This window comes from Poecile atricapillus, chromosome 2, assembly GCF_030490865.1.
Source record: "Poecile atricapillus isolate bPoeAtr1 chromosome 2, bPoeAtr1.hap1, whole genome shotgun sequence".
Taxonomy (NCBI): domain Eukaryota; kingdom Metazoa; phylum Chordata; class Aves; order Passeriformes; family Paridae; genus Poecile; species Poecile atricapillus.
The window spans coordinates 20,297,353-20,323,809 of record NC_081250.1 but is presented as its reverse complement, the minus strand read 5'-3'; the positions used below and the strand labels follow the sequence as shown (position 1 = coordinate 20,323,809).

The 26,457-nt window shown below is 37.0% G+C and overlaps 1 protein-coding gene across 1 annotated transcript in view; it reads left to right on the top strand.

Moving 5' to 3' along the window:
* LOC131575193 (macrophage mannose receptor 1-like) overlaps positions 1–25,848 on the top strand; it is a 33,432-nt gene extending 7,584 nt beyond the window's left edge. Inside the window, exons 8-29 of the mRNA XM_058830293.1 lie at positions 1,123–1,236; positions 2,102–2,217; positions 3,117–3,265; positions 3,696–3,895; positions 5,191–5,318; positions 6,614–6,701; positions 7,214–7,358; positions 9,645–9,680; positions 9,776–9,939; positions 10,437–10,504; positions 11,286–11,386; positions 11,712–11,851; positions 12,973–13,087; positions 13,755–13,936; positions 14,584–14,686; positions 15,879–16,108; positions 18,040–18,205; positions 19,585–19,731; positions 20,767–20,883; positions 21,707–21,874; positions 23,866–23,895; positions 24,267–25,848. Coding sequence (XP_058686276.1) covers positions 1,123–1,236; positions 2,102–2,217; positions 3,117–3,265; positions 3,696–3,895; positions 5,191–5,318; positions 6,614–6,701; positions 7,214–7,358; positions 9,645–9,680; positions 9,776–9,939; positions 10,437–10,504; positions 11,286–11,386; positions 11,712–11,851; positions 12,973–13,087; positions 13,755–13,936; positions 14,584–14,686; positions 15,879–16,108; positions 18,040–18,205; positions 19,585–19,731; positions 20,767–20,883; positions 21,707–21,874; positions 23,866–23,895; positions 24,267–24,511 — 2,952 coding nt within the window. The 3' untranslated portion in view covers positions 24,512–25,848. The remainder of the gene's footprint in view (positions 1–1,122; positions 1,237–2,101; positions 2,218–3,116; positions 3,266–3,695; positions 3,896–5,190; positions 5,319–6,613; positions 6,702–7,213; positions 7,359–9,644; positions 9,681–9,775; positions 9,940–10,436; positions 10,505–11,285; positions 11,387–11,711; positions 11,852–12,972; positions 13,088–13,754; positions 13,937–14,583; positions 14,687–15,878; positions 16,109–18,039; positions 18,206–19,584; positions 19,732–20,766; positions 20,884–21,706; positions 21,875–23,865; positions 23,896–24,266) is intronic.
* The last annotated feature ends 609 nt before the right edge of the window (positions 25,849–26,457 follow it).

The window sequence follows — 26,457 nt, the reverse complement described above, 5'->3', positions numbered from 1 at the left end:
AAATCAATTACTCATGTGCTTATTTGGGTATCATCCTTCATATCACCTAGAAATAGTTTTGGCCCAAAATTTGGTATCAACCAGAAGACAAGTTCAGAGGTCAGGAGACATCAGAAGGAAAGGAAGCATTTTCTTAGTACCCCCTTCTGAAATTCCTTGTCTGGTGAAAATTCTGATCCAGAAATTTTACATTAAATTCTTTCCCTTGGTTTCAGAAAAGAAAAAGTTTAAGCTCTGGGAGAAGAACTGGGATGAACTAGTTAATACCATATGTGGGTACCATAGGTGCTATTCGCATACCTCACATTCCAATCAGATAGATAATTTTGTCCCTCAGCGTCACGTTACTGAGACATGGCATTGAGGCACAGAGAGCTGGCACTAGGCATGTTTCTTCAGCTGTCATCTACCTTCCAAAAAAATAGTGTCAAGTTCTATAGTATTTCTCACTGCTTGACTCACAAACTTTATTTTCTTGCAAGGCATGATGGTTTGATGTGCATTTTACCTGCATGTGCATTTTTTTGTGTATGCAAATACAAAAAATGTCACAAATTTTGAAAGAAAAAAATTGAAAATATTGGTATGAAACCCATGCTGTTATTGAGAGAACTTTTATGTCATAGAATAATGTTAATGTATGCCAGTGTTAGGCACCAAAAGAATTGACTCCAAACTAGATTTTATGGGGGGATTAGGGGAAAGCTCTTCTTAAATAGGCTGTATTTTTTTAAAATAGTCAGTCACATTCAGATTCTTTGATGGATAAAATAGTTAGATTTACTGCAACACTATCATATGTTCGATTTAATTCATCTTTTTTCCAGCAGTGTATTGAAATAATCCTTCTCTAAAAGCAGCTCCCATCAGCCCCAAGCAAGATGGATCTTTACAAACCCTTTCATTTAAAAGTTAGGATAAGAAGTAATATTGAGACTTCAAAATGTTAATTCCCTTCTTTCACCTCAAAACAGCATTAAGTAGATCTTAAACTAGTACTTACAGGTGTGTCTAATATTTTTTAATAAATCTCCAGTTGGCCCCATGCAGAAAGAGAAAAAACACTAACTGTGCTTATGTGTGCCCTTTCTTGACATTTGTTCTTTCTCCCTGCTATTCTAGGATGGATACTGGGCAATGGATGTTTGTTATAAGCAACTTGGTTACATCTGTAAAAAGAGGCCTTCATCGCAATCCTCTGAAAAAGAGACAATTGAGGACCCAGGCTGCCAGAAAGTAAATGCTCTCTCATAAATAATAATCTTCAAAGAAATGTACAGGAATTAATTTATTAGCTCTTGGTTTTTTTGGATACTGCCTTTGTATATTATAGAAAATCCACTGCTGAGGAACCCTGGTCTCTTCCTGCAAGCAGTTTACTAATATATGTGCATTTTAAATTTTTGTTCTGAAAATTTTCAAGGAAGTTGAGATTCATTTACATGTACATGAATACTGCCTTGCCCTCTGTTCCCAGATGAGCCACCCTGTGATTCAGAAAACCATGGTGTCTGTATTGCACTGTAAGAACAGGAAGAAGTGGAGTTGTGTTACTGATATTCCTCCTTTCAGCTCTCCCTGAAAACAAGCCCTATCTGGATTCCTCTTGGCTCAGAAAATCTCTTCACTCCTTGTACTTGGGAGTTTCAGGGGAAGCTTTGGGGGGCTGTGCTTGTATGTGAATGAATTTCTGGTCTGCAATATTTTGGTATTTCATGATGTCTGGTTGTGCAGCTCTGGACAGCTGGAACTGCAGGTCCCCCTGAATGAACCACAGGCTCTTTCTGGACTCAGTTTGCATAATCCCAACCTTACAGAGCAACTGGGAAGCACAGTCACAGTTTTCTTTGAAAAGTCATGTATGCATAAAAGAGATGAAAACTAAGATCTGAATGTCATCCCTTAAACAAAAAGGCTTCCTGTAGGAGTGAACAGAATAAAAAAATTGATTTTATTTATTAACAGGTCAGCCCAGTCTCATTTTAGTTTTAAACTAAGCTGTAACAAATTGAGCATTGAACATTTATACACAAAAGAGTGGAGAAATTTTTACATTGAAGTCTCTTTCCATTACACATTAAAAATCTTATGTTTGTCACAGGGTTGGAAAAGATATGGTTTTCACTGTTACTTTGTGGGTTCTGCACTTTTGACATTCTCAGAAGCAAATAAGACATGTGAACAGAGCAAAGCTTATCTAGCTACAGTGGAAAGCAGGTGGGAAAATAACTTTTTATAAAATCAGTGCTTTTAATGTAGAAACTTGCAAAACTTTTCCATTTTTTGAACCCATCAAAGTGTTTTATCAGCACTTTTCAAAAACATTTATTGTTGCAAGGCATGCAAAGACTATCCATGCAGGAAAAATAAACCCAAAACACCTACCTCCATGTTGTAGGGCTATCTACTTAATCCATTATAGCAATTTTAAATCTGGGGGTTTCTTGAGTTAAACGGTTTCCTCTTTTAATTTTTAATTAAAGCAACTGCTGGCTTTGGTGGGGTTTTTGGTTTTCTTTTTGATGTGTTTGGGTTTGCTGGGATTATTTTCTGTTGGACAGTAAGTACAACAATTTTCATCTACTTATTGACAGCTGGTCTCTATCATAGAAAGCTTTAATAAAAATATTTCCCTAAACTACCTTCTAAGCCAAATTCTGAACAAATGTAGGAAATTTTCCCCAGAACCTGCCTTCTGACACAGCCAGAATTTATCATCTCTAATCTGTCTACATCACTGTCAGGCTTCAGAGGCTTCATGGCCCCTGAGGAACATGATAGCCTTCAGAGGTGATGGGTAGCAAAGCTGACGGCTTGGTCCTGTCTTGGTCGTCTGTTTGAGGCACCTCAAAGATTTGGAAAGACAGTGGAAAGAGTAGAATAAAACTAGAAGCCCATGTGAACAGCAATTTGTGACTTTCAGATGCCTTGAGCTGTAAGGAGAAAGTTGTCTCACATGAAATTCTTTTGATTGAGGTTTAAAGACTACCAGGGTTTTTCCTGAACTTCACTGAGGAGCTGTTGTTTTGGGGTCAGGTTAACACTCCTCTGATTGTGTCACTTAGATTAATATTATACACTAACAGGCTGTGAATGAACACTGTTTCCCACTGCAGAAATGAACAAACATTTCTGATTAGTCTGACGGGGCTGAGGTCTGAAAAATATTTTTGGATTGGTCTCTCTGCCACAGAAGGAGGAGGGAGTTTCAGGTGGACCAATGGAGAAACTCCTCAGTTCACACACTGGAACACAGCAATGCCAGGTAAGCTCTGCATGGGCTCAACCCCTGTAACAGGAGTGCAGCTGCACTCAAACATGTTGTGCTTGACATCACCCTTCTCAAAATTGAGTTACCAGGATATTGAGAACTCCACAGTACTTTTCAGGTCATTTATTAAAAATAATCAAGAGCTATTTTCTCTGTGATTTCCCTGGGGTGTCAAGATAAGGAAGTTTTGTTTTCTGAACTTTCAAATCTCTGGTTTTGGTAAAGCTGTGTTAGTGGGACTCATTGGCCCATATGTGGCCCCTGACAGGTGGTATTAAAACAAGTTTTATAGCCAGGATATTTTTTAATCTGCATAATCCGCACCTTTCTTTTCCTAATTTTCAATGAATGAAAGCAAAGGTCTCATTCCTTAGACAGCAATTAACATTTTGGTTTTTACTACCTTCTTTTCCACATCACCAAGGGAAAGAGCAAGGCTGTGTTGTCATGGGAACTGGAATTGCAGCTGGATTATGGGATGTTGTTAGCTGTGAGAAGACATCAAATTATCTTTGCAAACAGTGGGCAGCAGGAGTGCCACCTCCTGCTCCTCCAGAACAGGTCCCTGTGGCCACGTGTGCCGAAGGCTGGGACAGAGCTGCCCAGGCAGACTCATGCCTCAAAGTAAGTGTGTGTCCACCCTCACTGGGAGCATGGGGCAGACCAGGGGACAGTGCCCTGGTCACCATGATGCTGGGGCATCTTTTGGGAATGATCTTCTCCTTGGTATTCAAGGCAAGAACGCATGGGGGGAAAAAAATCCATCAAATGTAATGAAAGTCAGCAATGGAAAATGATGGACACAAAGTGCTAGAACTATGCTTTATTTAAATTTATTTATTTTAAATGCCAGGTGAGAACCTCACCTAATTTATTTGCTTCCAGGAGTTTGGAACTTCAGAAAAAACAGTATTACATCTCAAGAGTTGGCAGTGTCATTTGCATAAGACAATGTTTCAATGTTTCTGAGAGAAACCATGCCCATGCCAACCTTTTCTCATACAGCATGTGGTACTCACAGCAATACTTTTGGATCTGGGTTTAGTTGGAGACTCTTCAGCAAGTAAAACTTTTGAGCATTCTCTTGATTTAGCTAAAAATGCCTTATATAGCTCTCTCTTTTGCAAAGGAAAAAAGGAAATAAAAGACAATATATATCAAGTAAATAAATATGCAGCCTTGTTTTTCCATGTCTTTATAAAAAGTCTGCTCTTACTTTCTTTCCTGAGACTCTCTGCCTGTTGGGAAATCAGAGCTGATTTTATTCCTGTATTTACAAGGGTCTGAGCTTCCATGCCATATGTAATTATCATTATATTGGTTCTGCCATTTACCAAATTTTTAATTGTCATTTCCACAAAATGTCAAGCATTTAGTCCTGTTAAACATATCCTTAGTCCAAGAATGTATGTTCTTCATGGCAGAAAGTGTGTTTTGTACTTGTATGCTTGCACCTCAATACAAAAACCTCTTCCTCAGCTGGGGTCCACACTTGGCCAAACAGCTTTCTGCTGTTTATCTTTTCTACTTCAACTCACTGACCTACCCTTCCCCTTCCTTTTCTCAAAAATCTCCTGCTTTCTAGTGCAAATGCCATGGTTCAGTTTTTCCATCTTTTTTCAACCTTTCAGTGGACAAAATTCCAATTAAGTTACAGAGTAGTTTTCTGTCCTCAGCACATTCTGATACCTTTTGTTCTCCTCAGATGCCTCTACTAATTTTGTTTTATTTTAAAATAGATGATGCTATGAAAAAATTATTTACACTTCACATTCTTAATGTTTAATATTAGAGGCTTGGACAGGTTTCATGTTGTCTCACTCAAGAATAAAGGGGTGCCAAAATGATGTGATTTGAATTACATATATTCTGTAAGTTTACAAACTTACCAATTTATTTTTAATTTTTGTTCTCAACAGTTTTTTGTGAGAGAGGGAAACCAAAAGAAGTCTTGGTTTGAAGCTGAAGAATTCTGTAGAGAAATAGGTGGAAATCTGGTCACAATCAATACAAGAGAAGACCAAATTTTATTATGGCAATTAGCTTCGTGAGTACTTGCATAAGGATTATTTTTTATGTTCCTGCTATGTTAAATAGAAATTGCTTAAAACATATCAGGGGCAGAACAAGTGGGTGAGTAAAAACAACCAAATTTAAATTACATTAATACAAGTTTTTCTTTGGGAAATAGCATCCTGTAACACTGCTTCTTTTTTAAAAAAAGAAGCTTAATATTTTGGTAATTTTCATCACAAGTTTTAGCAAGGCTGTTTTCCAGATCTTATCAATTTCTAACATGTTAGTCCCTCTCCTTAAAGGGAGAAAATAAAACATTCAGCTCTAACTGGCATCTTGTAACTGTCTGCAATTCTTCCTTAACCAGCTCATTCAAAAATCCCTTGAGTTACTGTGAAATGTAAAGCAAAATTCAAGGACTTAATGTGAAGTTTTTCTGAGTAAAAACTGAAGAATCCTGAAATCAAAGAGTAATTCATTTTAATTAACATTTGGTAACATTGTAGATGCTATGTCTTGCTTATGATATATAAACTGTGACATTATTTTCCCCTCAAATTAGACCAATATTCTGATTGTATTCAATAATGCCAAGGCATGCCAATGACACATAATATATAGCTCTTTAACCAAAACTGTTTCACATAATGCAGAATTGAGGTTTATTTTCTGGAACAGATTTAAAACTTCCCTAACGAGAAGTTTTTGTGACCTCACTCTTCTTATTTTTAAATATATTTCAGTATTGTGATCACCTGAATGTGATTTTATTTGTCTGTTAAGTCTCTTTGCTTCAGAGTATAAAATATTTGTGGAAAGAAATCTTTGTGTTATGCAGTGACTGAAATAGTAATTTTATTTGGTACATAGGCACAACAAGATAAATCACATTAAATATTAACTAAATGACATAGGAAGTGCTAACAAGCAAATGAAAACAGTTGAAAATCAATTCTCACTATTTTTATTAGTTAATCTATTAACTAATCTATTAACTAATGTTAATCTAACATCTATTTATGCTTTAGTTTTGTGAAAGCCTCTGTCTTTGAGTTCATACTACAACCAAGAGCTGTGCTGCATCCACAAGGATGGGAGGCTGAGCTGGCTCTAAGCCACATCATTTTAGCTTATTTTTAAATGAGAAGTGTTAGCCCAACACAGAGACTATCAACTCTCTAATAGCGTGCAGGGAGTGAGCTTGGCCTTGGGCCACAGCTCCCGATTCAGGTGTGATAGAAAGCAGGATATTTCTGTGCTTTTCAGGATTTATATTCTGGTCTCTCTTTCTGTGCTTATAAATCTATATTGTATGAATTATTCTAGGGATAAAGGACTGAACACTCAGGCTTTCTGGATCGGTTTGTTTCTCTTAAATCCTGATGAAGGTTTTGCCTGGATTGATGGCTCCCCTGTGAGTATTTATTGCTGGATATTAATTGACATTCTGTCTTTTAGAAAATACATGCTTTAGAATATGTATTGAATAGCTGCAGGGAACTGTCTTAACACAGCATTGCCTGTGTTTCATCCGTGGCACCACTTTATATCCCACCTTCCACAGTCTGTGCCCTTTGACCTCCACAGCCTCCCAAAATGGGCACTGCTCTATGGCAGTATAGGGAAGTCCAGTTGCCAACTTGCACAAAACAAGATAAATGTGACTCCCTCTGCCCCTCAGTATTTCTCTTATCAAACACATGGTTTTCTACACCATGTAGTCTCTGCTCCTTCTTCAGGGAGTGGTGGGGAAAGTAACCTGACCAGCATGACCTTCACAGCCATCTCAGGACTGTTTGAACTCCTATTGATCCCATAAGAAAGGTACTTGAGATGATGAGATACTGAAATAGTGTCACCATGGCAATCTCAATTACTCCTGTTCAGCTAGAAGCACACAGTAATTGATATGTATTTCCAACACAGGTAATTTATGAGAATTGGGAGGAAAATGAACCCAACAACTATGAAGAACTTGAACATTGCGTTATGTTCAATAGATCACCCAAAATGCACTGGAATGACTTGCGCTGCGAACATTTACTTAATTGGATTTGTGAAACAAAAAAAGGTATTATTACCTTCCCATTTATATGGAGCAATAAACCCAAACTTAAAAAGCAAATTTTATGGATTTAAACAAATCAAAAGGAAGAAAGACACTGGGAATTGTTCATTTTACAACCAGCTGCAGTGAAGGCAACACATAAAGCATGTGGAATGGATTGAAATATTTCTCTTGTCCTTGGATGTAGGAAGTTAGAGTGTCCCTATTACTTCATCTCTAATTTTATATCTTTCTGCCATGGGTTGAATAAACTTGGGAAGCAAAGGTACTTATCCCTTCTCCTATTATCGACTCCCTCTATTTATATCCTCTTCAGGCTTACCCCAGATAGCTGTAGATGCAGGATGCTAGAGCTCTCTCTACAAAAGTGGAAAAAGCTTTACCTCCCACTGTGAAACAACTAAAGGCAACCAAGAGAGGGATCAGTTGCTATAGGAACCAGCAACTCTGAAAACCCAATCTGATCAAAAGTGGAGTTACTGGTGTAACCGTGATGGAGTCCTGCATCCACCAACTTTGCCTGGAAAGCAGGGCCCCAGTACCAAAACTCCCACACCTGGTGCCAAGCTCACAAAATGGACCTGACAGATGTTGGGGTACCCACCAGCAGGAGAGGAAATGGGGTCTGTCTGGGATGAAGAGCGCAAGTGACAGCTGATAATGAAAGAACTTGTTTTGCTTACTCAGTCCTACTTCTACATCCCCACTTCCTGGTTGTAAACTGAATGTTTGTACTCATCTCCATGGAGAAAGAGATTTTTAAAACCTTCTCAAAATGAAAAGAAAGTTGGATGCACACAGGGAAGTACTAGGAGGCACAATAGGAAGGGGAAGGGATAAGCAGTTACATGAAAACACTGAGTGAATCTAATATTTGATGACTCTGCCAACAAAACCCTTGAAGGGTGAATAGGGCACCATGGTAACACTGAAAAATTGCTTAACCAAAAAGGAAGAATCACTGTTCCCTTTTGGTAAATTAGTCACTCAAATGCACCATCCAAGCTCTGATTTCTGCACACCAGCTCAAAGCAGCACATCCTGTGCAGTCCTTTCTGGCACACTGAGCATGCTGCTTTGTATGGACGGGTGTCTCTGCTCTTGGTGAGATTACGCAGGAGGAGCTCAGAAACCATGACACAATGACCCTGATCAGTTTAATTTGATCCTAGATGACCTTTCAAAAGGAAGAAAAAAATTGAGAAATTGATCTCGTAATTGTGAATCGAGATTATATCAATCTTGTAATTGTGAATGGAGATCAACATGAGAGAAGACATGTCAGATGTGAATTCCTTCATGTTCACTTAAGACACATATTTACAAAACGTATTCCAGCTTTACAAAAACAATGAATGCTACAGTTATGTTAAGATTAAACAATAAAATCAAAATGACCAGAAGTATGTAAATTAATAACGAGGACATTGAAATAATTTTAGTTATATTGTTCACTAAATACTTAAGAAGAAAATGTTTAAATGATCCCCCCAAAAATTTACTTGATTTTTCTTTTCTCTCATTTCTATAATACTGTGTTTCTCTCCATCAAACCACAGTGGAAAAGGAGAAAGCTAAGAGCATTAGTAGTCCAGAAGGACAAAATAGCAGGCATTTATATGAAAGCAGAGCTTCTACAGAGAGGCTATAGCTGGCTCTGGCAATAGCAACAGCTAATTTGCTTCCTCCTGGTTGCACCTGCAATCAGAAATTTAATATCCATTGGCTCTCCAGGAATCTTAAAAACAGATTGTTCTAGTAAAAGCCAAGTCATCAGGAAAGGAAGAATCCATTGACACACTGGAAGTTACACCTGATATTAGCTATAAACAAGCATTAAATTTTCAGTACCTGTGGATACTACCTACCCACAGTAGTAGTACTTATTACTATGTAGGTAAACTTTAGAATTTACTAGATTGGGTTATGTTGTTTGGCTTTAGTCCCAAGAATACAAAAAAATAATTAATCATAGAATGTCAAGTGAAAATGTTAAAATAAATTTTCAAAGTAATGTTTGTTTAATCTATCACAAATTTACTGTGAATCCTGGATTTTTCAACACAGTGCTTTTGGATATACATTACTGTAAATGCATTACCTAATTCATAGTTTGCTTAGTGGGTTTGGTTTTTTCCCTCTATTTTACGAAGGATGTAAAGCTACATAAAGCAAATCTCTGGGATTTTTTTGTTTTGTTTTGTTTTTGTGGTTTTAGGGATTTTGTTTGTTTGTTTGTTTGTTTGTTTTCATTTGGGATGTTGCTTATGACAATCTTCTATTTCACAGGTACATTGATAAAGCCTGAAGCAAACTACAAACTTGGTAGGTTTTTTTCCCTCTTTCACAAAGAGTTTATAGTTTTCAGACCTTGTATTGACCAGATAGGAAAATACTATATATGATTCTTTATCTTTTAGACTATCAACTCACCAGTGATGGATGGATTATATATGAAAATAAGCAGTACTATTTCAGCAAAGAGCATGTCCACATGGAGGAAGCACGGAGAATTTGTCATAAGAACTTCGCAGATCTTGTTGTCATTGAGAAAGAAAGCGAAAGACGATGGCTGTGGCAATATGTAAGCAGAAAGCCTATTAAATACAGCTGACTTTTGAAGCAGAGCAAGTGATAAAATACAGGGAACATACGAAATATTTAGCAAGACTGGAGTCCTGGGCTTGTTCTATATTACTTATTTATAGACCAATAGTTTTGTTCAGGACATGTTAAAAATAACTATTGTTTTTGATAGGTAGAGGAAAATGGCATGCAAATATTAAAGGTGCAGCAAAGGATAGTTCAGGCCCGGGTTAATTATCTTTTCTAATACATTTAGTGTTTAGTGAAAATTGCTTTCCTGTCCAGTGGGCTCCTCACTCCAGGATGTTCTACGTATCTGTTTCCTGCTTGAAACCTGAGTCTGAACCTGCAACCTACCTATTTTTATGTAAGGCTCAAATTCCAAGAAAATAAAGGAAAAAAAAAAAAATCACAGTAATGGTTAATAGGCTTTCAGATTTTTGCTTGACGTTGAGGAACAGTTTAGTGCTTAACTATTAATTACTTTTATTTTAGATGTACACAAAACACAGAGGAAAATCATATTTCATTGGCTTAGTTGTCAGCTTTGATCAGAGATTCAGGTGAGTAAAGGAAAACTGTTAATGGACAACAAATGATGTTAATTTCATCTCACTTATGGAGCATTTCTGTGTGTTTTCATTTTATAAGTTAAAAACTGTTGTGCAATTGACTTCTGGATAGTGTTCAGGAGATGTCTCAGATCCAAAGTATTACATTCTTCTGTATTGAAGCAGAGAAATGCATTTGCCTTCTGAATTTGGGAGAACAAACCCAATAAAAATTCATGTCTATGACAGTTCACTTAATGCCTTACTCTGTGAGAACGCAACCCTGCATATGTATTGAGGAGAAGCAGCTAATTTTAAGACGTTATTTACCTGATCCACTTTTGACATTAACCTAAGGGTGAGATTTACCCTGACCAGATCTCCAATGGCTACAGAGAAAGCCCAGGAGGTTTTGGTAAAATATATATATAAGGGTTAATTCAAAGTAATCCCAAGTGGTTCAAGTTATGTGAGCTGGAAGCAAGATGCATAAGCAGCATCGAGTCCAACAACTTTCTGAGATTTCTGGCAAGAAGCTTGTTTTAACAATAGGTTTGTGGAAGACTTTCAGGGGGACAACCCTTCTGGGATGTGAAGAATGTCCATAGACTGCCTCAAATGTGGTAGTGCTGAACAGATGAGAAGCAGCAGTAGTGCTGTGGCTATGTCCTCTCCAGGATATGTGGAGCCTTTGCCCTCTGGTGACTAATACCTTGCTTAGCCCTCTGCCTAAACAGACTTTGTGACTGATTGCTGAGATGTCTGGCAGCCACTGTCCCCTTGTTTCTTCCAGATGGCTGGATGACACTCCTGTGAATTACGTTGCCTGGGCTCCCAATGAACCCAATTTTGCAAATAATGATGAAAATTGTGTGATAATGTCAAACAATTTTGGTAAGTAAAATAGCAACAATAAATATTTGCGTAAAATTTAGGATCAAAATCCAAAATGTTTGGTCCATACTTAAATTGGAGGTTACCCCACAGAGATGTAGTTCTACAATACTGACATTTTTTCGTAACACGCTCAAGTTTGAAATTGTGCCATCACTTTTAGGAAAGAAACATATTGCAGAGGAAGGAGGAGCGTATTTGGGTAAATGTCTTTCATTTGTGCTTTATGAATGCCACCTGAATCTGACTGCTGTAGTGGTTGTATAAGAGTTTTTCTGTATTCTGTAGTCTTTACAACGATTATCTGTATTCCTTTTCTTTACAGGCCTTTGGAAAGACATAAGTTGTGCTTTGAAAAATGCCTTTATCTGTGAAAGGCACAATTCAACTTACTCAGGATTTGCTCCTACTGTACTTCCACTTCTAGGAGGATGTCCTGAAACTTGGCTTTTGTTTAACAATAAGGTACAGTAATAAATCTCAGCCATATTTATCAGATTTGCTCTAGGTGAAGAAAACAACTATCCCTTTTATCTCATCAAATAAATTCTCTCTCTTTAAACACCAATTTACTAAGAGCTGTGCTAGTTAGCAGTGCAGTGAATTTTCAGGTTGGCAAATTTGTAGCTAAATATATATTAAAAAAGAGTGATTTGAACATTTGGCATTATAATTTTTGTAATGTCTGTATGCCCTTAGCCATAGTAACTTTCCTAGTTTCTAGATACTTCTGCTTAGTTTAGGCATACTTGCTGCATGGAAATTCTGATTCACTATCCCTATCTGTAAGTGTAACTCTCTCTTTCTGAGTTACAGAGATGAAAAAATGAAAGGTCACACTTTTCATAAGTAATTGGCCATCACAGCAACTCATCTTAAGCTGAGTAACACAAACAGCAATAAATGTCAAATCAAATATAAAAGAAAAGCAAGCATTGCTTTCTGCTATGTTAAACAAAAAACCCTGGACATATGAACTTTTAAAACACTCCAACAAACAAACAGAGGAAAAACCACAAATCAACTCCACAACGAAATCAATAGGAAAAGTTTTTATGCATTCAAAGGGCATGAAGAGGAAGGAGTCATGTCTTCTGTCCCTCAGAAAATACACAAAAAATATGTTTTATTGGTATTCAGGGAAAATGCCATTCAGAAGGGCACTTCTTCCTGACACTGTTCCAGTCACAAGAGTTCTCACATGAGCTGAGGTTTTAGCACTCCATCTGTGGTATATCATTGAAAAAACTTGACCTGAGAGATTATTACCTGCTTCAAATTATGTTCACTATCAGGAAATAGTTCCAGTCCCTCAAAATTTCTACTTTTTTTAGTAATTTCATTCTTCAAAAGCTTTTGGCAGTTGTCTGCTTTTTCCCAGCAGTGACCCCCACACAACTTTAAGTACTGTGCACGTATCACTGGGATCGGCTGGGTCTCCTTGATGGCTGATAATATTTGTGTTTTAGCAGATCCCCCATCTGCAGCTTTTTGCATGCAGGGACTAGCACAGTTTTAATCCAAATCAATGGTTTTAATAGTCTTTGACACCTGGAAGTCTGTCTAATCCTTTACTCTCTTTACAGTGTTACAAAATATTTGGATCCAGCGAAGAAGATAAACTAACTTGGCACTCAGCAAGAAGTGTTTGTAGAGAATTAGGGGGAAATTTGGCCTCTATACACAATGATCAAGTGCAAGGTATGACATCTGAGCCTTACAGCACTATGTATGAAACCACATATTTCACCATCCAGTGATGAGGCTGAACCTACCTCCAGACCTAAATAGCATAACCTGTGAAGGAACACCTGGAGGTGTTTGATCCAGAGGGAAGACTGGAGTGAGATATTGTGACACTTCCCAAATTTTCTCAAATGTCTTATATGGAAGGAATAGAGTAATCTGTTCCCCATGGTCTTGGAAGATGTGATATATTGTAAAAGTTTATTGTCATGAAATGCTTATAGATATTCAAGTTAGACATTAAACAGACATTGATCAGAAATTACATACCTGCAGTTGGTGCTACCTTCTGAAAGACAGTCCTTTTGGAGTCTGATTTCTGGCCCTGATTTCTATAATATTTCCAAGCAGCCTAAATAATTTCTATCAAAAAATGTTTTCCTTTTTTCCTCCTCTTTTTTTTTTTTTTTCCCTGGAATCAAACTGCTTCAGTTTGATTACCCATTGTAATTTTTTTCTTTTATCATTAGCTCATAGCCTAACAAGTCGGAGGTTGGTATTTCCAGTATATTTAGAAGATGTTTGGTTGTTTTTTTATTCGTAATTTGATTTACATGGAATTTGAAGAAAGGAAATTCCCCAGGTAATTTTTATTTTTATTTTTTTACCTGTTTCTTATCAGCTTTCCTCACCTTCCACCTAAAGGATGTTGCCAACGAAACATGGATTGGGCTGAATGACATTAATAGTGAGGGTAAATATCTTTGGACAGATGGAAGCATTTTTGACTATTCAAACTGGGCCCGAGGATTCCCATTCAGAGATATAGTCCAAGTGGTTGACTGGAAATATATTACAATACAGGTAAACAGAAATAAAGCAGAAAATGCATAACACAAATGACATATTCAATATTTGAGTCACCAGCCTGACTTCTGTCTCAGCTAAGATCTGACCTTTAATAGCTTACAGCAGAAGGGAACTGAAATTTCAATGACTGAATTTTTAGAGCTGTACTCAGAAATTAATAGGCCTGTTTAGAATCCAGGCTTACCTCATTCCTTTGTCAAAGTCTAGAAATGCAGAAAAGTAAACTTTACTGCTAGAATTAATTACACTTCTTATAATTATTATATTTTACTGAAAATATCCAGTGTTACTAGTTGTGATTTTTATTCTGGTTTATTGTTTTTCCTTGTATGATGTAAATCCAAATGAAACTTTGAAAAATTCAGTACAGATTACCATTAACTCCATAGTAAAAATAATTTAAATACTTTCCAAGGAATTTTAATAATCTGACAAAAATTCTTGCAGCAATCTGCCAGTGAAAACACATTTGCTTACGATATATAATATAATGCATTTAATTTCCAATAAGCAATACATGAAAAGAGCCAGAAAATTAGAAAGGAAAGCTATTAGCTTTTTCTCCTTATACCTATTTCTACTATTTTGCTGGAAATTTTGCACTTTATCAGCAACAATTCTATTTTTTATTTTTTCCCTAGACTGATTGTATTTCAATGACAAAAAGATCTGTAGATAATGCAGGATTATGGGAAAACACTGACTGCGAGCATAAAAAAAGCTATATTTGCCAGATGGACAGCAGTAAGTTTGACTTGTGTCTTTGCTTGTCACTTTTTTCTTGTTGCAAAACATGTACTGAACCTTATAACTCACAGAAGCCAACCTTGCCTTCCCTGCAGACATCCAGACTTAGATCAGGTGCCTGGCACATAGACATTTTGAAGACAGGATTCACCTTCTTAATCACAAGAAAAATGCCCAAACCAGGTTCCCAGAACGTCTATGCCTTCAAAATGCCTGTTTTCTCTACTAACAGAAAATTGTAGTTATCTGTGCTTTACCCAATTATCAGAGATACAGGGTCCTGAATGCAGGTATTTTGCAAATACAATACAAAAAGATAAATCCCTCAGTGACCTCCAGCTGAGGGTTAGCCAAGGACAATTAAACTGATAAGTTTTCTCATCAGCAAGACTCAGAAGGGCAAAAGTTTGAGTTTTCTTCATGAAGCCTTAGGGTGGGAGACACATCCGGAGCACAGCTACACTGCAGAGTCCACAGGAACAAAAACAGGGAACTGCTGAGCAGAGAGTTAAAATAGAGGAAGAAGCCACAGCTGGGTCAGATGATTCTGTCCTATACAAGTGCAGAAAGCTGCATGAGGATGGCACTAGCAAAAAAATTGCCAGGGCATCCTCAACAATGACTGAACACAAAGTTTATGTCTTTTCTTCTGTCCCCATCATTAGCTCTAGGCCCCTGCCTTCTACTTCTGTGTATATAATTATAGGTACAAATACAGTTTCCTTTTTCACCTCATCCTATGAGGAAAAGATGCAGCAGCACAGTCATAAAATTTGCTTAGAAAGAAATTATTCTGAGACTGAAGTGGTGTGAAGATCCTGTCCTGTGCCCATACCTGGGAAAAACTTCACCTGCACTGAGGTGGGGGGACATGGAGAGCTCTGCAGGGAGGATCATGGTGGAACCAGTATTCACATAATTTCACCTGATCAGTCTGTGTCATTAGATACACACAGCTCATGCTCTGCCTCTCTCTAATCCCTGAATGTGTTTTTATACCACAGTTTAAAATAGTTCCAAATTGCCATTAAAATAAATCTCTTTAGTTTTATGTAAGAAATGCTGTTACTTGATGCTTGTGCTGCCATGATATATTCATCTGCTACTCAAAAGAAATACTGCTATCCAGCCACTAGTTATTTTCACCGTTTTCTCCTCTTCCTTTCAAATTTGTACCTCTTTCCTACAGAGCCTGAACTGTTTCACCCCACAAGCGCTCCAGATTTCGATTTTGTCCATTATGGTAACAGCAGCTATTTAATCATTCCTTCTAAAATGAATTGGGAAGAAGCAAGAAAAGCATGCCAGGAGAAATCTTCAGAGCTTGCCAGTATTTTTGATTATTACAGTAATATATTCTTGCTGCTGCAGGCAGTACAGTATGGAGAGCCCTTATGGATTGGGCTCAACAGCAACATGGTAAGATTAATAAATTCATAATTGGTAAAATTAAAAATGCTGTTACTATTAGCAGGAGAATTGTAGCATGAACAGATTTAGAAACCTCGGGCTGGTGGGAAGTCCTACATCTTTTTACTTCTTCGAGCTTAAATCATAAACCTCCATTTTAGGCAATGGAGAAGGATGAGAACCTTTGGCAGTGCTGAACTCTCTCTACTAGTTCTGTGTGAATCTGTGTGAATGTGTGAAGCTTAGGTAAAAATACCTGGCAAACTTTCAGATGGCCATTTTTAGCACAGATGACCCCTACTCAAAAGGTCCAAGATGGTCAGTAGGGCTAGTGCCTCGTAATCATTGGCAGCTGTCGCTCTTCTCTTATGTTTTGGTTCAGAAGGGTTCAGAGGGCAAACCACACACATCTGAACACACTCTTTGTTACACCTGCTAGGTCCCAAAGGTTAAAACAAATAAAATCTATACTGCACCAGAAGTAGTGAATATTGAGATCCAGGTCCACCACTTTGTAAGGGAACATTGGAGTGATAATCCGTCTTATTATCTCTGTGACTGAGTGACAAATTGAGCTTCAGCTTCCCTACTGAATATGCAGTTATTAAATGCACTTGACTATCATGTTTCTATTGCATTGTTCTTAGATCTGACTAAACCACCTTGATAATAAAAATTAGCTTTTTCATCAGTGATAATCATCTTAACTCTTCATTGTTTTTACTAATTGTGATTCCACACTGATATATAACACAGAAAAACTTGTCTGAAATTCAGTATCACTGGGGATACTTGTAAAAAATATTGCGTAAGAATAGCATTTCCAGTTAGTTACATGATGCAGCAACACTCTGATAAAGCCCCTCAAAAGGTTACATTGTCTGAAAAAATGAACTTGTTGCTGAACAATACATATTTCCACTATTCTAACAGTGTCGCCCCTGGCCCCGCCAGAAAAAATGCTCACGTAATTGATGGGTAGTCACTAACCTTAAAATAAATCTTGCACAAGTCCATAGGGCATCTCTACCCAAACCAAAATAATAGTGTTTAGGTCCACTTGATACCAAAGCAGGTTGTTTTTTAGTCATAGCAATATGATTTAGAAAGCAGTTAAAATTCCATTTTGATCAAGCTTGAATCACCAGATGTTCCCCTGGTACTTATAAACAAGCCATCCTTGATCTTGCAGAGTCAAGCTTTTTGGTTCCTCCTGCTCCCCTGGCAGAGTGACCTTGCCCTGGTGATGCCAAGCTCAGTATGACCTTGTGTACCTGGCATCTCTCTTGGCACAGCTAGACATTGGAGTGAGATCACATCTTATTCCCCTCTTAATGGCAGCAATATATTTTCTGTGTCTGTTAGCTTTTCCTTTTAATTCTTCTGATTCTTCCTGGAAAATGAAAAAGCAGAGGAGGAAAGACTAAACAAAGACTCAAGAATTCCTGCTCAACATGTTTCTCTTTTGCTTCTTACAAAGTGATAATTTTCTCAGGCCCTTCATTAGTGATAACTTCAGTTTACTCCTGAACGTTTCTCCTCAAAACTGCTGGAGCTTAGAGTCCTGGTTTGATAGCCAACTCTGAGACCTGAGCTTTCCACAGGTTTCATGTTCTTATGGTCTTGATTCTTTTCATGGAGATCTGACTCTTCTGGCATGGTGATTCCACCTTACAACTTCGCCTGACAAGGGACTGAGTCCCCAGGGAGCATTATTTAGCCTTCAAAACACTTCCAAGGGCTGTTCAGCATAGGAGCCATACTGCTGTGTCTGGTTTTTATGCTGCTGAGTCCTGATTCAGCGAGTATTTCAACAGTACTTGCACAGATACACCAACTGCCTGTATCACTTAGAAAATGTGCTTGTATATAACTGCATTCAGCTGAAACAGCAGATGAGAGTTTAGAACAGTTATGTCAAATGTCTGCTTCAATTTTAGAGTTACGGATATTATATATGGACCAATAAAAGGAAACTAAATTTTTCTGAGTGGGACTATGGAGAACCAAAACAGAAAATAGCCTGTGTCTATCTAGCACTCTCTGGGAATTGGAAAACAGCACATTGTAATGAGAAACATCTTCCTGTCTGCAAAAAATCTGAGGGTAAGCAATGGCAATGACTTTTGGTTTTATGGCAGAAACCTTGCTTTATCTGCTTTGACTGAATTGCAAATTTCTAAGTATATATCAAAAAATAATAAGGCTGAGTATGTAATGTAAATACCTTTATTTTGCATGAAAATGTTTTATTTTGATGGAGTCAGCATTCACCAGCCAAGATCTTGCCACTTTACTGGGCTGGAGTGATCACTGCCATGACAGCAGGCACACAGATCATAGAGATTGTGGGAACATCAGGCATTTGAGTCTAGAATGTAAAATGTTTTTCTGACAGAGGTTTTATGGGAAGGTCTGTAATCAGTGAAGTCCACTGAGTATAAAATAAATAGTTTCTTCAACATATACACATCATTCCTACAGTGGTTGTTAATTAATTGCTTTTGGATTCCGAAAACTGGATACAGGAGAAAGAGTTGTATCTGATAAAAAAGGGTATGTTATTGGCCCATAAAAAAGTTCATACTTCATAGGATTTCTGTGGGTAGCACTGGGGAATAATACACAGTAAAACCACAGGCAAACCTCAGAATGGGACTGGGCTTTTTTGCTTTTTCATTTCTGTTAGAGTAACATCTGTTAGCTCTAGTGACATGCATTTAATGTAAATTCAGAGTCTATCTGGGGTTTTTTGAGCTCATTTTTGTTTTGTTTTTGTTTTGTTTTGGGTTGGGGATTCTGTGGAGGTTTTTTGATTGGTTGGTTGTTTTTTAATTTCTTTCCTAGGCCATGCTCTGAACTTCATACTGTTAATTTCCAATTCTTGTTTTTTTAAAAAAAAAGTACTAAGTGACAATGTTGCCATTTCTTTCCATGATGTCATTGCTTATGGGAAAATGAGGGGTTACTACTTAAATACTCAATGAGCTTCATGCTTTGTCAGATATAAAGATGTTCAGAAATTTTATGGAAAGATTATTATCCTGAGGGAAAATATTAAATGAGAAAATTCTATTATATGAAATTTCATTTAAAATAAAACTTATTTGAACTTCTTGAGAGTTTGTGAGTTTTCTAGAGATGACTTTTTTCTGCTTTTTAATGCTTCTTTTATTTATATAAATTTGTTGGTTATTACAAAATAAACTAGAACCAAAATCCTTCAACACTCAAATATCCTTGAGACAATCCAAGTTTGATTTAGTTAGCAACACAGAAGAGCACAGGTTCACACTGAATCATCCTCTCACAGCTGACCAGTCCTGATCCTCATTGTCACTCTTGTCTTAGACACTGATAATTCTAGCACTATGTACCAAAGAATACTTTAAATACTTTTAAGACAAGGTGGTTTTAAGATTTGATTTCATATATGAAGAACTTCAATCCTTACTGAATGAAAACATTTGTAATATTTTTTCTAGATGTACTTCCTCCTGATCTCCCCCAGGATATTGGACAATGTCCTGAATCCGATCACATATCTTGGATTCCTTTCCGAAGCCACTGCTATAATTTCAATGCCAATGAAATGAGCTGGGCTCAGTCTGTCACTCAGTGCATTCAATCAGGTAATTATTTTTTACCCAATATAAAACTTCAATCTTGACATTAAAAAGAAGTCTTGAAAAAAATCTTGAAAAGTAATAATGCAAAATCTACAAATATTAAAAATAAGGAATAAATGTCTCATTTATTTTTATTGTTATTTCCTTTTCAGTTATGTTGAATTGAAAGTGATTTCCTTGTTTTATTTTTCCATCTGTGCTTGTTTCTTGTTATATTTTTTCACTCACAAAATTTATCCTTTCAGTAAGACCTTAAATTTTATGTGATTTGAAAAAACCTATTTGTTTCTGGCCTTTTCCCTTCTTTTCCATATCTTTCCCTAAACAATAGGCAAAGTAAATATAATTTAAATAATCACTCATTTTTAACAGGGGCTGTGTGATCTGAAAGGGGTTGATCCAAAAGGGGTTGCTCTGTCAGCAAGGCTCCCTGGCAGACTGCAGAGCCCGGGCAGGGAAACTGCTTCCCTCCTTCTCCTTGGAGACATCTGCTCCTGGCCATGACCAGGAGCAGTACCTTGGCACTCTTTCACCTTTGCTGCTGTCATCAGCTATCTCATCCATGTCTCAGGAGGCCAGGATAGAAAAAATAAATGGATCCTTTGTTTCGTACCTTTTTAAGATCCTCTTAGCCCTCTTACTCTACCACCACTGCCACAAAAATTAATACATCAGTTTGAATTGCAGACTTGTTTGTTGCTCAGGTTTGTTTGTTGTGCAGTATTTCATGCCACATATTATTCCGTCAAACCGTGAAGAACAAATAAATAATCATAACTCCTGTGAACAGCATCATCCATTCACTTGAAAACATAGTGCACTTTTCCCAGTGTTTAAAAGTCATCACCTTCACTGTGCTTTTCTGCCTTTCACTTCAGATGACATCTCTCACCACCTGTGCTATTCCCCTACAGCAGTACTATTCTATTTAATTCTTCTTTACTCCCTAGCAGTGGGAGAGGATTTTTTTATTAACCTTAACCTGTCTCAAACTATGTTGGGGATATCTCCAATCAGTTTCCACTGGTTTTTTTATAGGTGGTATGTTGACTTCTGTAGCAGATCTGGATGAATCAAACTTTTTAATAGAACATGCAGATTTATACGCAAGCAAGACAAGCGGTTTTTGGATAGGAATATACAGAAATGTAAATGGTAACTATTTTAAGTTTTGTAACTAATCATAAACAGACTTTATTAAATCGAAAAAAAACATTAATAAATAGGTTTTAAGCAATTAATTGGAGTAGGAAATCAGACCTGGATTGTCTCTGAGGTTGTCTCCTGTTTCTGATCTCTGAGAAAGCTTTTCCTGCTGGGGAAAAAGTCCTGACTGGCTCTCATCTTCTCTTGGCTGAGGAACACTCATGTGGGACCTGTGGGAGTCCAGCCAGAGCTGCTCTGTGACTCTGTTGAGAAAATTAGGCTGCTTGCTAAAACATACAGTAGAAAACTTGCATCTGGAAGCAAACAGTTATCAGACTCCAAGCAGTCAGAAAGGGATTTATTTTAGATTATTTTCACCCCATTGAAACATCAAAATTTTTATTTTAGAATTTATGAAAAAAAAAAGGTTTAGTTTTTACTAAATAAATGTTTAAGCATTACTGTAAAATCTTGATTTTCATTGAGTACTGCTGAAATAATAATTTAGAAAGTTTTCATAAAAAGTCTGAATTTAGCTTTTTTTCAGTTGGAAATTTTAATATCCTATGCACAGGTATGGAAAAATAGAAATTAAAACTAAGTTATGACAGATAAATCTGCAAATAATAATTTGGGAAAGCAATTGTTTTGTTTTTGAGACAAGAATCAAATGAGATGAAATGCATCAAAAAACAACCACGGGTAGAATTTCTGAGGAGATTAGTATTGCTTTATTCAGCTGAATAAAGTAATATTGAATAGTCAATATTCACTAAGATGAAGACCTTTCCTGTGGATCTATTAGTATTGATACTAACATTTGCCACATCAGGGCTGCTGCTTTGGCAGGACAGCAGTGCCTTAGACTTTGTCAACTGGGCTGACGGGCAGCCCTTGGGGGACGAGCTGGCTTTCTGCGTGGAGCTGTCTGCGGCCACTGGCTACTGGAATGTCCTGCCCTGCTCTTCCCAGAAGGGCTTCATTTGTAAGAAACCAAAGAGTAAGTGACTAATATTCACTCTTTCTATTTATGGTTTTATTGCAGTAGTAACAGCACAATATGAGCATTACAGAAGACTGACCAAATGTTTCAATGTTCAGACAAAAATGATATAAATTTTTTTTTTCGTTTGCCATATTTATGATTTCTTTCTTCATAACCTCAGATTTTCTTACATTCTGGGAGGAATATCCAATTAATAACTAAAAATAATAAATATTTCCTGAAAAAAAATCAAACTTCTTTATTGTTTTGTTCCACTCCAACATAAACACATTTTTCTTTCTACTGACATTATTATTTTCTTTCTATGGAACAAGAGTGGCATCACTAATTTCCTATTCTTCCTCTTGCTGTACTATGATATGTGCTGTTCCAGTAAGAGGTAGATGAAGCAATTCTGTTTAAATAGGAGCGGAAGTGCGATCCAGAGAGCATATAGTGACCTTTGAAAAGAGTAGAAGTGTTTTGGTTAGGGTTTTGTTTTGTTTTTTTTTTAATATAGTGTTTCTGTATAACTGAGCACCATCTGCTTTAGTCAGGAAGCAGAAATATCAGAATATTGTGAGCCAAGCAGCCATGTGGTATTTTGGAGTTTAACTGTTAATTCTGCAAAAAGTCCAATTTCCTGCCCTGTTTCACAACCCCAAGGTTCAGGATGTTTCTGAGGTTCAGTCCTTTCCCCCACCAAAGCAAACCTGCAGCTGGTGGGGGAAGCAGCAGTCACGGATTGTTCAGAGCATGTTCTCAAAAGGAAAATTCTGCTTTTAGGAAAACGACTAGTTTTCTTTGCAGGCAACAGACACTACTGAATGATAGTTCTCTTTTACCAGACATCAGAAAGCAGAAACTCTATACCACCAGAAGCTTTATTTGGTGGGTTTGACTGAGAGTGGCCCTGATATGCAATGCCAAAGTACAGAGGGTATTCCCTGACACTGGGCTCTCCAGCAGAACCGCATTTCAGCACAACCAGATATTTATTCCATTAGAGCCAGCTCTGCACCCTTTCAAGAGACAAATGGAACAGCTGCTTTTCCTTTGTGCTTGCAAACACACCAGAGCCCAGTGCATTGCCCTGGGTCTGCTGCAGCAGCCCAGCTCCTGGCGCATCCCACACTCCCTCACGCAGATCTGTCCCTGCTGTGGCCATCACCCAACAGCTTAAATTTTTTGACTGAATATTAAATCTAAAATTAGGGGCTAAGGTGAGATAGAGCAAAAAAATAAAACAATGGCAAATCAAAGCAATGTAGAGGTTGGGCTTGGAATCTGAATATACCAGAAGTATGATGTGAAGCTTCACCCAGTCTTCAGGCCAGTCACAGGAATAAGAAGGTTCTGCAGGAGAGCAATCAGAAGTCTTTCTCTTTAATAAAATTTGTATCACTTGGGTCATGAAATGTTCTGTGCTCTGATTTTCCTAGTAAACCCTTCAATGCTTTACAACCAGCCCTCTGCAACTCCAGCCCAGTTGCCGGGAAAAGCCTTGCAGACGGCGCCCTCTGTGCACAGCCGGGAAAAGCTGCACAAGAAAGCTTGAGTTCATACCTGTAATTATAGATGCAAATAAATTATGGTAAATTAAGACCTGCTGGGTCTCAAAAGAGTTATGTGTGATACAGGAAATCTCAACTGTCCTCAGGAGTCGATCAAGTTTTCTCAGTCTACACAAGAAACAGACCCGGTGAAAAGGGCAAGGTTAATTAATCGGAGAGAAGGGAAAGTCCTCTTAAAACAATCAGAAACTACCACAACAGAGCTTTGACATATTCTGGTTATTAGAAAGAAGCAAGAAGGGGGTTTAATATGCAAAAAACTGCAATTTTATTGAAGGGAATATGGGGTTAAAAGTCTTTCATGCCTTTTCAGCTCACCTAATTTAGCAGAAGTGTTTTACAGATGTGATGTGCAGGTTAATAGACCTTTTGCTAACATGAAATTGTCGGGACTTTTTTAGATTTTGACTAAACATTTTTTATCTTTGACAGTGATTCTTAAAGCAGCTGGAAATGTGGAAGGTAGGATTTTTTTCCATTCCAAATAATTTAAAACATATGTGCTTAATATAATGTATTTAGTTTATATATATATGTATATGTATATTTATGAGCTTAGTTTACTTAGTTGCCATTGAATTCTTTCCCAGCCTAATTTATCAGTAGCTGCAAGACCCTTAGGGAGCCCCAAGATAATCAAATGCTTTGGAAAATTGATCACTCCCTCTCTGATCCTCTTTTTGTATGGCAAGACCTATGAGAAAAACTTACACAGAGACACTATAATAGATTTTCCGCCTGGTAATTAAGGGAAAAATTATAGTTTTCAATAGTCTTATATTTATTTGTGGCTACAGCTCATTAATTTCTATTTACTTTTTATTTATTTACAGATGCCAAAAAGGAGAAAGCCAGTGGTCATCTGAATATGTGGATACTACTTACTCTGGTCCTCATAATTTTATTGGGGGTGGGCTCCATGATTTATTTCTTGTTCAAGATCAAAAGTGGAGGTGGAACTGGAAGAGAGGTGAGGCGGAGCAGCAGGCAGCTGGAATACAGCCGTGCCCTGACTGCAGGGGACACTGGAAGTGATGCTAGTAACAACAAAGGAAAAAATGAACACAGTGTTGTCTGATGGGATATCACAGCCAAGTTAAATGGTTAAGCTGAGAAAAAATATAGCTGAACTAAAGGAAACCTTAGTCTCTCTTAAGTGCATGTAACTTCTGAAGTAAAATTGGCAGTTACTCCTTTGGTAAAGATTAGGAACTATTGCTGTATGCTCCTCAATAAATACTCTCAGGTATTTATTAGTACTGTACAAAATTAGTACAACTAATTAAGCAAGCATAGAAAATAACAGAACTCGTGGGAATTTAGATTTAAAAGATATGGGTTACTTATTTAGGAATTTGTGAGATCATTACATGCAGAGTCAAGACTAACACTGAGCCCTCTTTGCAGAGCACTCAGCCCTAATGCCTGCACTTTGAGAGTATCTCACCATACAGTTCAGAAGCATGCACACTGTTACTTAAGTGATGTTTGGAATAAGGAGATTTACATGAATTGTTTGTTCCCATTGCTGCCCTTGCCTTATACCCTTTATGCAGTATCTTCCTTGTGATAGTATTATAAGTGAAATGCAAATACTTGTCCTTCATTCATGGCTTCAACTTTGACTCTGCAAAACAAATAAATCTGCATACAGTTTTATTCTATGACTTTGAATGTTTTTTTATCAATTATGAAGATGCAACTATATCAGTCAACAATTTATACATTACACAATAACATTTCAGTGTTTAATTAGCATGTGGAGATGATATATAGGTTGTTGATTTAATGAAACTGCTTCCTTAAAAAATTGGCTGGCAGGAGGAGACACAGAAACATGAATAAGGCATATGATTAAAAAAGCCATAAATAAATTATAAAATAAAGTAGTTGGCAAATGAATTTTGGAAGAATGCATTCCTGGTTTTATTCCACTTGATCACTCATTTTAGGACAGCTTTGCTTACTATCCTCCACGTCTCTGATAAATGGACTGATAACTGGGCACTGTGCTCATGATTCAGGCCAGTAAAAGAGTGGGGAACAAAACAGTGCCTTGCTAGTGAAATGTTTTAGAGGCTTTTCTGAGATGTTTATGTTTTCTGGAAATTCTCTGTTGTCTATGACATTCTGAAGGAAAAAAGATGTCAAGGATCTCTGTGAATAACAAACCTTTAGAAACTGCATAAGAACTGCAGAGGAGATGTTACACGACATTGGATTGACAATTTGTAGATATGGAAATTAAACAAAACATTGAAAAGGATAAGGAATAAAGGCCATTTTTTACTCAAACTACTATTAATGACATTCCTCTTGATCTTTCAGCTTATTTTTTCCTCTTCATGTAAGTTACAATAAAATTTTTTTTTTTTTTTTGTAAATACAGAACTGGATTCTGTGCTGTTTGATGGCCAGTGATAAAGGCAAAGTAAATTAAAAGAATAAACAGATTAAAAAATCCAAAATAATATAATTATTTTGTTTTATTTTTTATATTGATAACACAACTCCAGAGACTGTATTTTGTGAATGAGTTTCTTCTGTTTTATTAAGTGATGCTTTGCTCTTGCAGAAAATACTGTGAGATTTGTCTTCATAACAAAACCAAGAAAAATGAGAGCAAATTTGAAGGGCAATTTCAACCGAATCTCTTTCCTCCCTTTTTTTCAAAATTACTAAGGGATTGTGCATCATAGCTGTAGTTCATTTCCACTTAATAAATGACTGAAGCTCACTTGTAAAATTTGAAACTATTCCTCTATCCTTGTCTCATTTATGCTTAGTATAAAGAAAGACTAAAGTACTAAAGTTCATTTGTACTTTATGGATGAAATATTTTGAGAGGCAGATTTTTTTGCCAAAAACACAGAAAGATTTGTAAAGATTTGGATAATTTGTATTGGTTCTTCTAAGATAAATTCACATGAAATAATAGCACACTAGTTCTACTAGCTGATACACCAGATAGATAAAAGGTAGATGTATGCATAGTACCCAGTTTGTCAAGTCACCAAGCAAAAT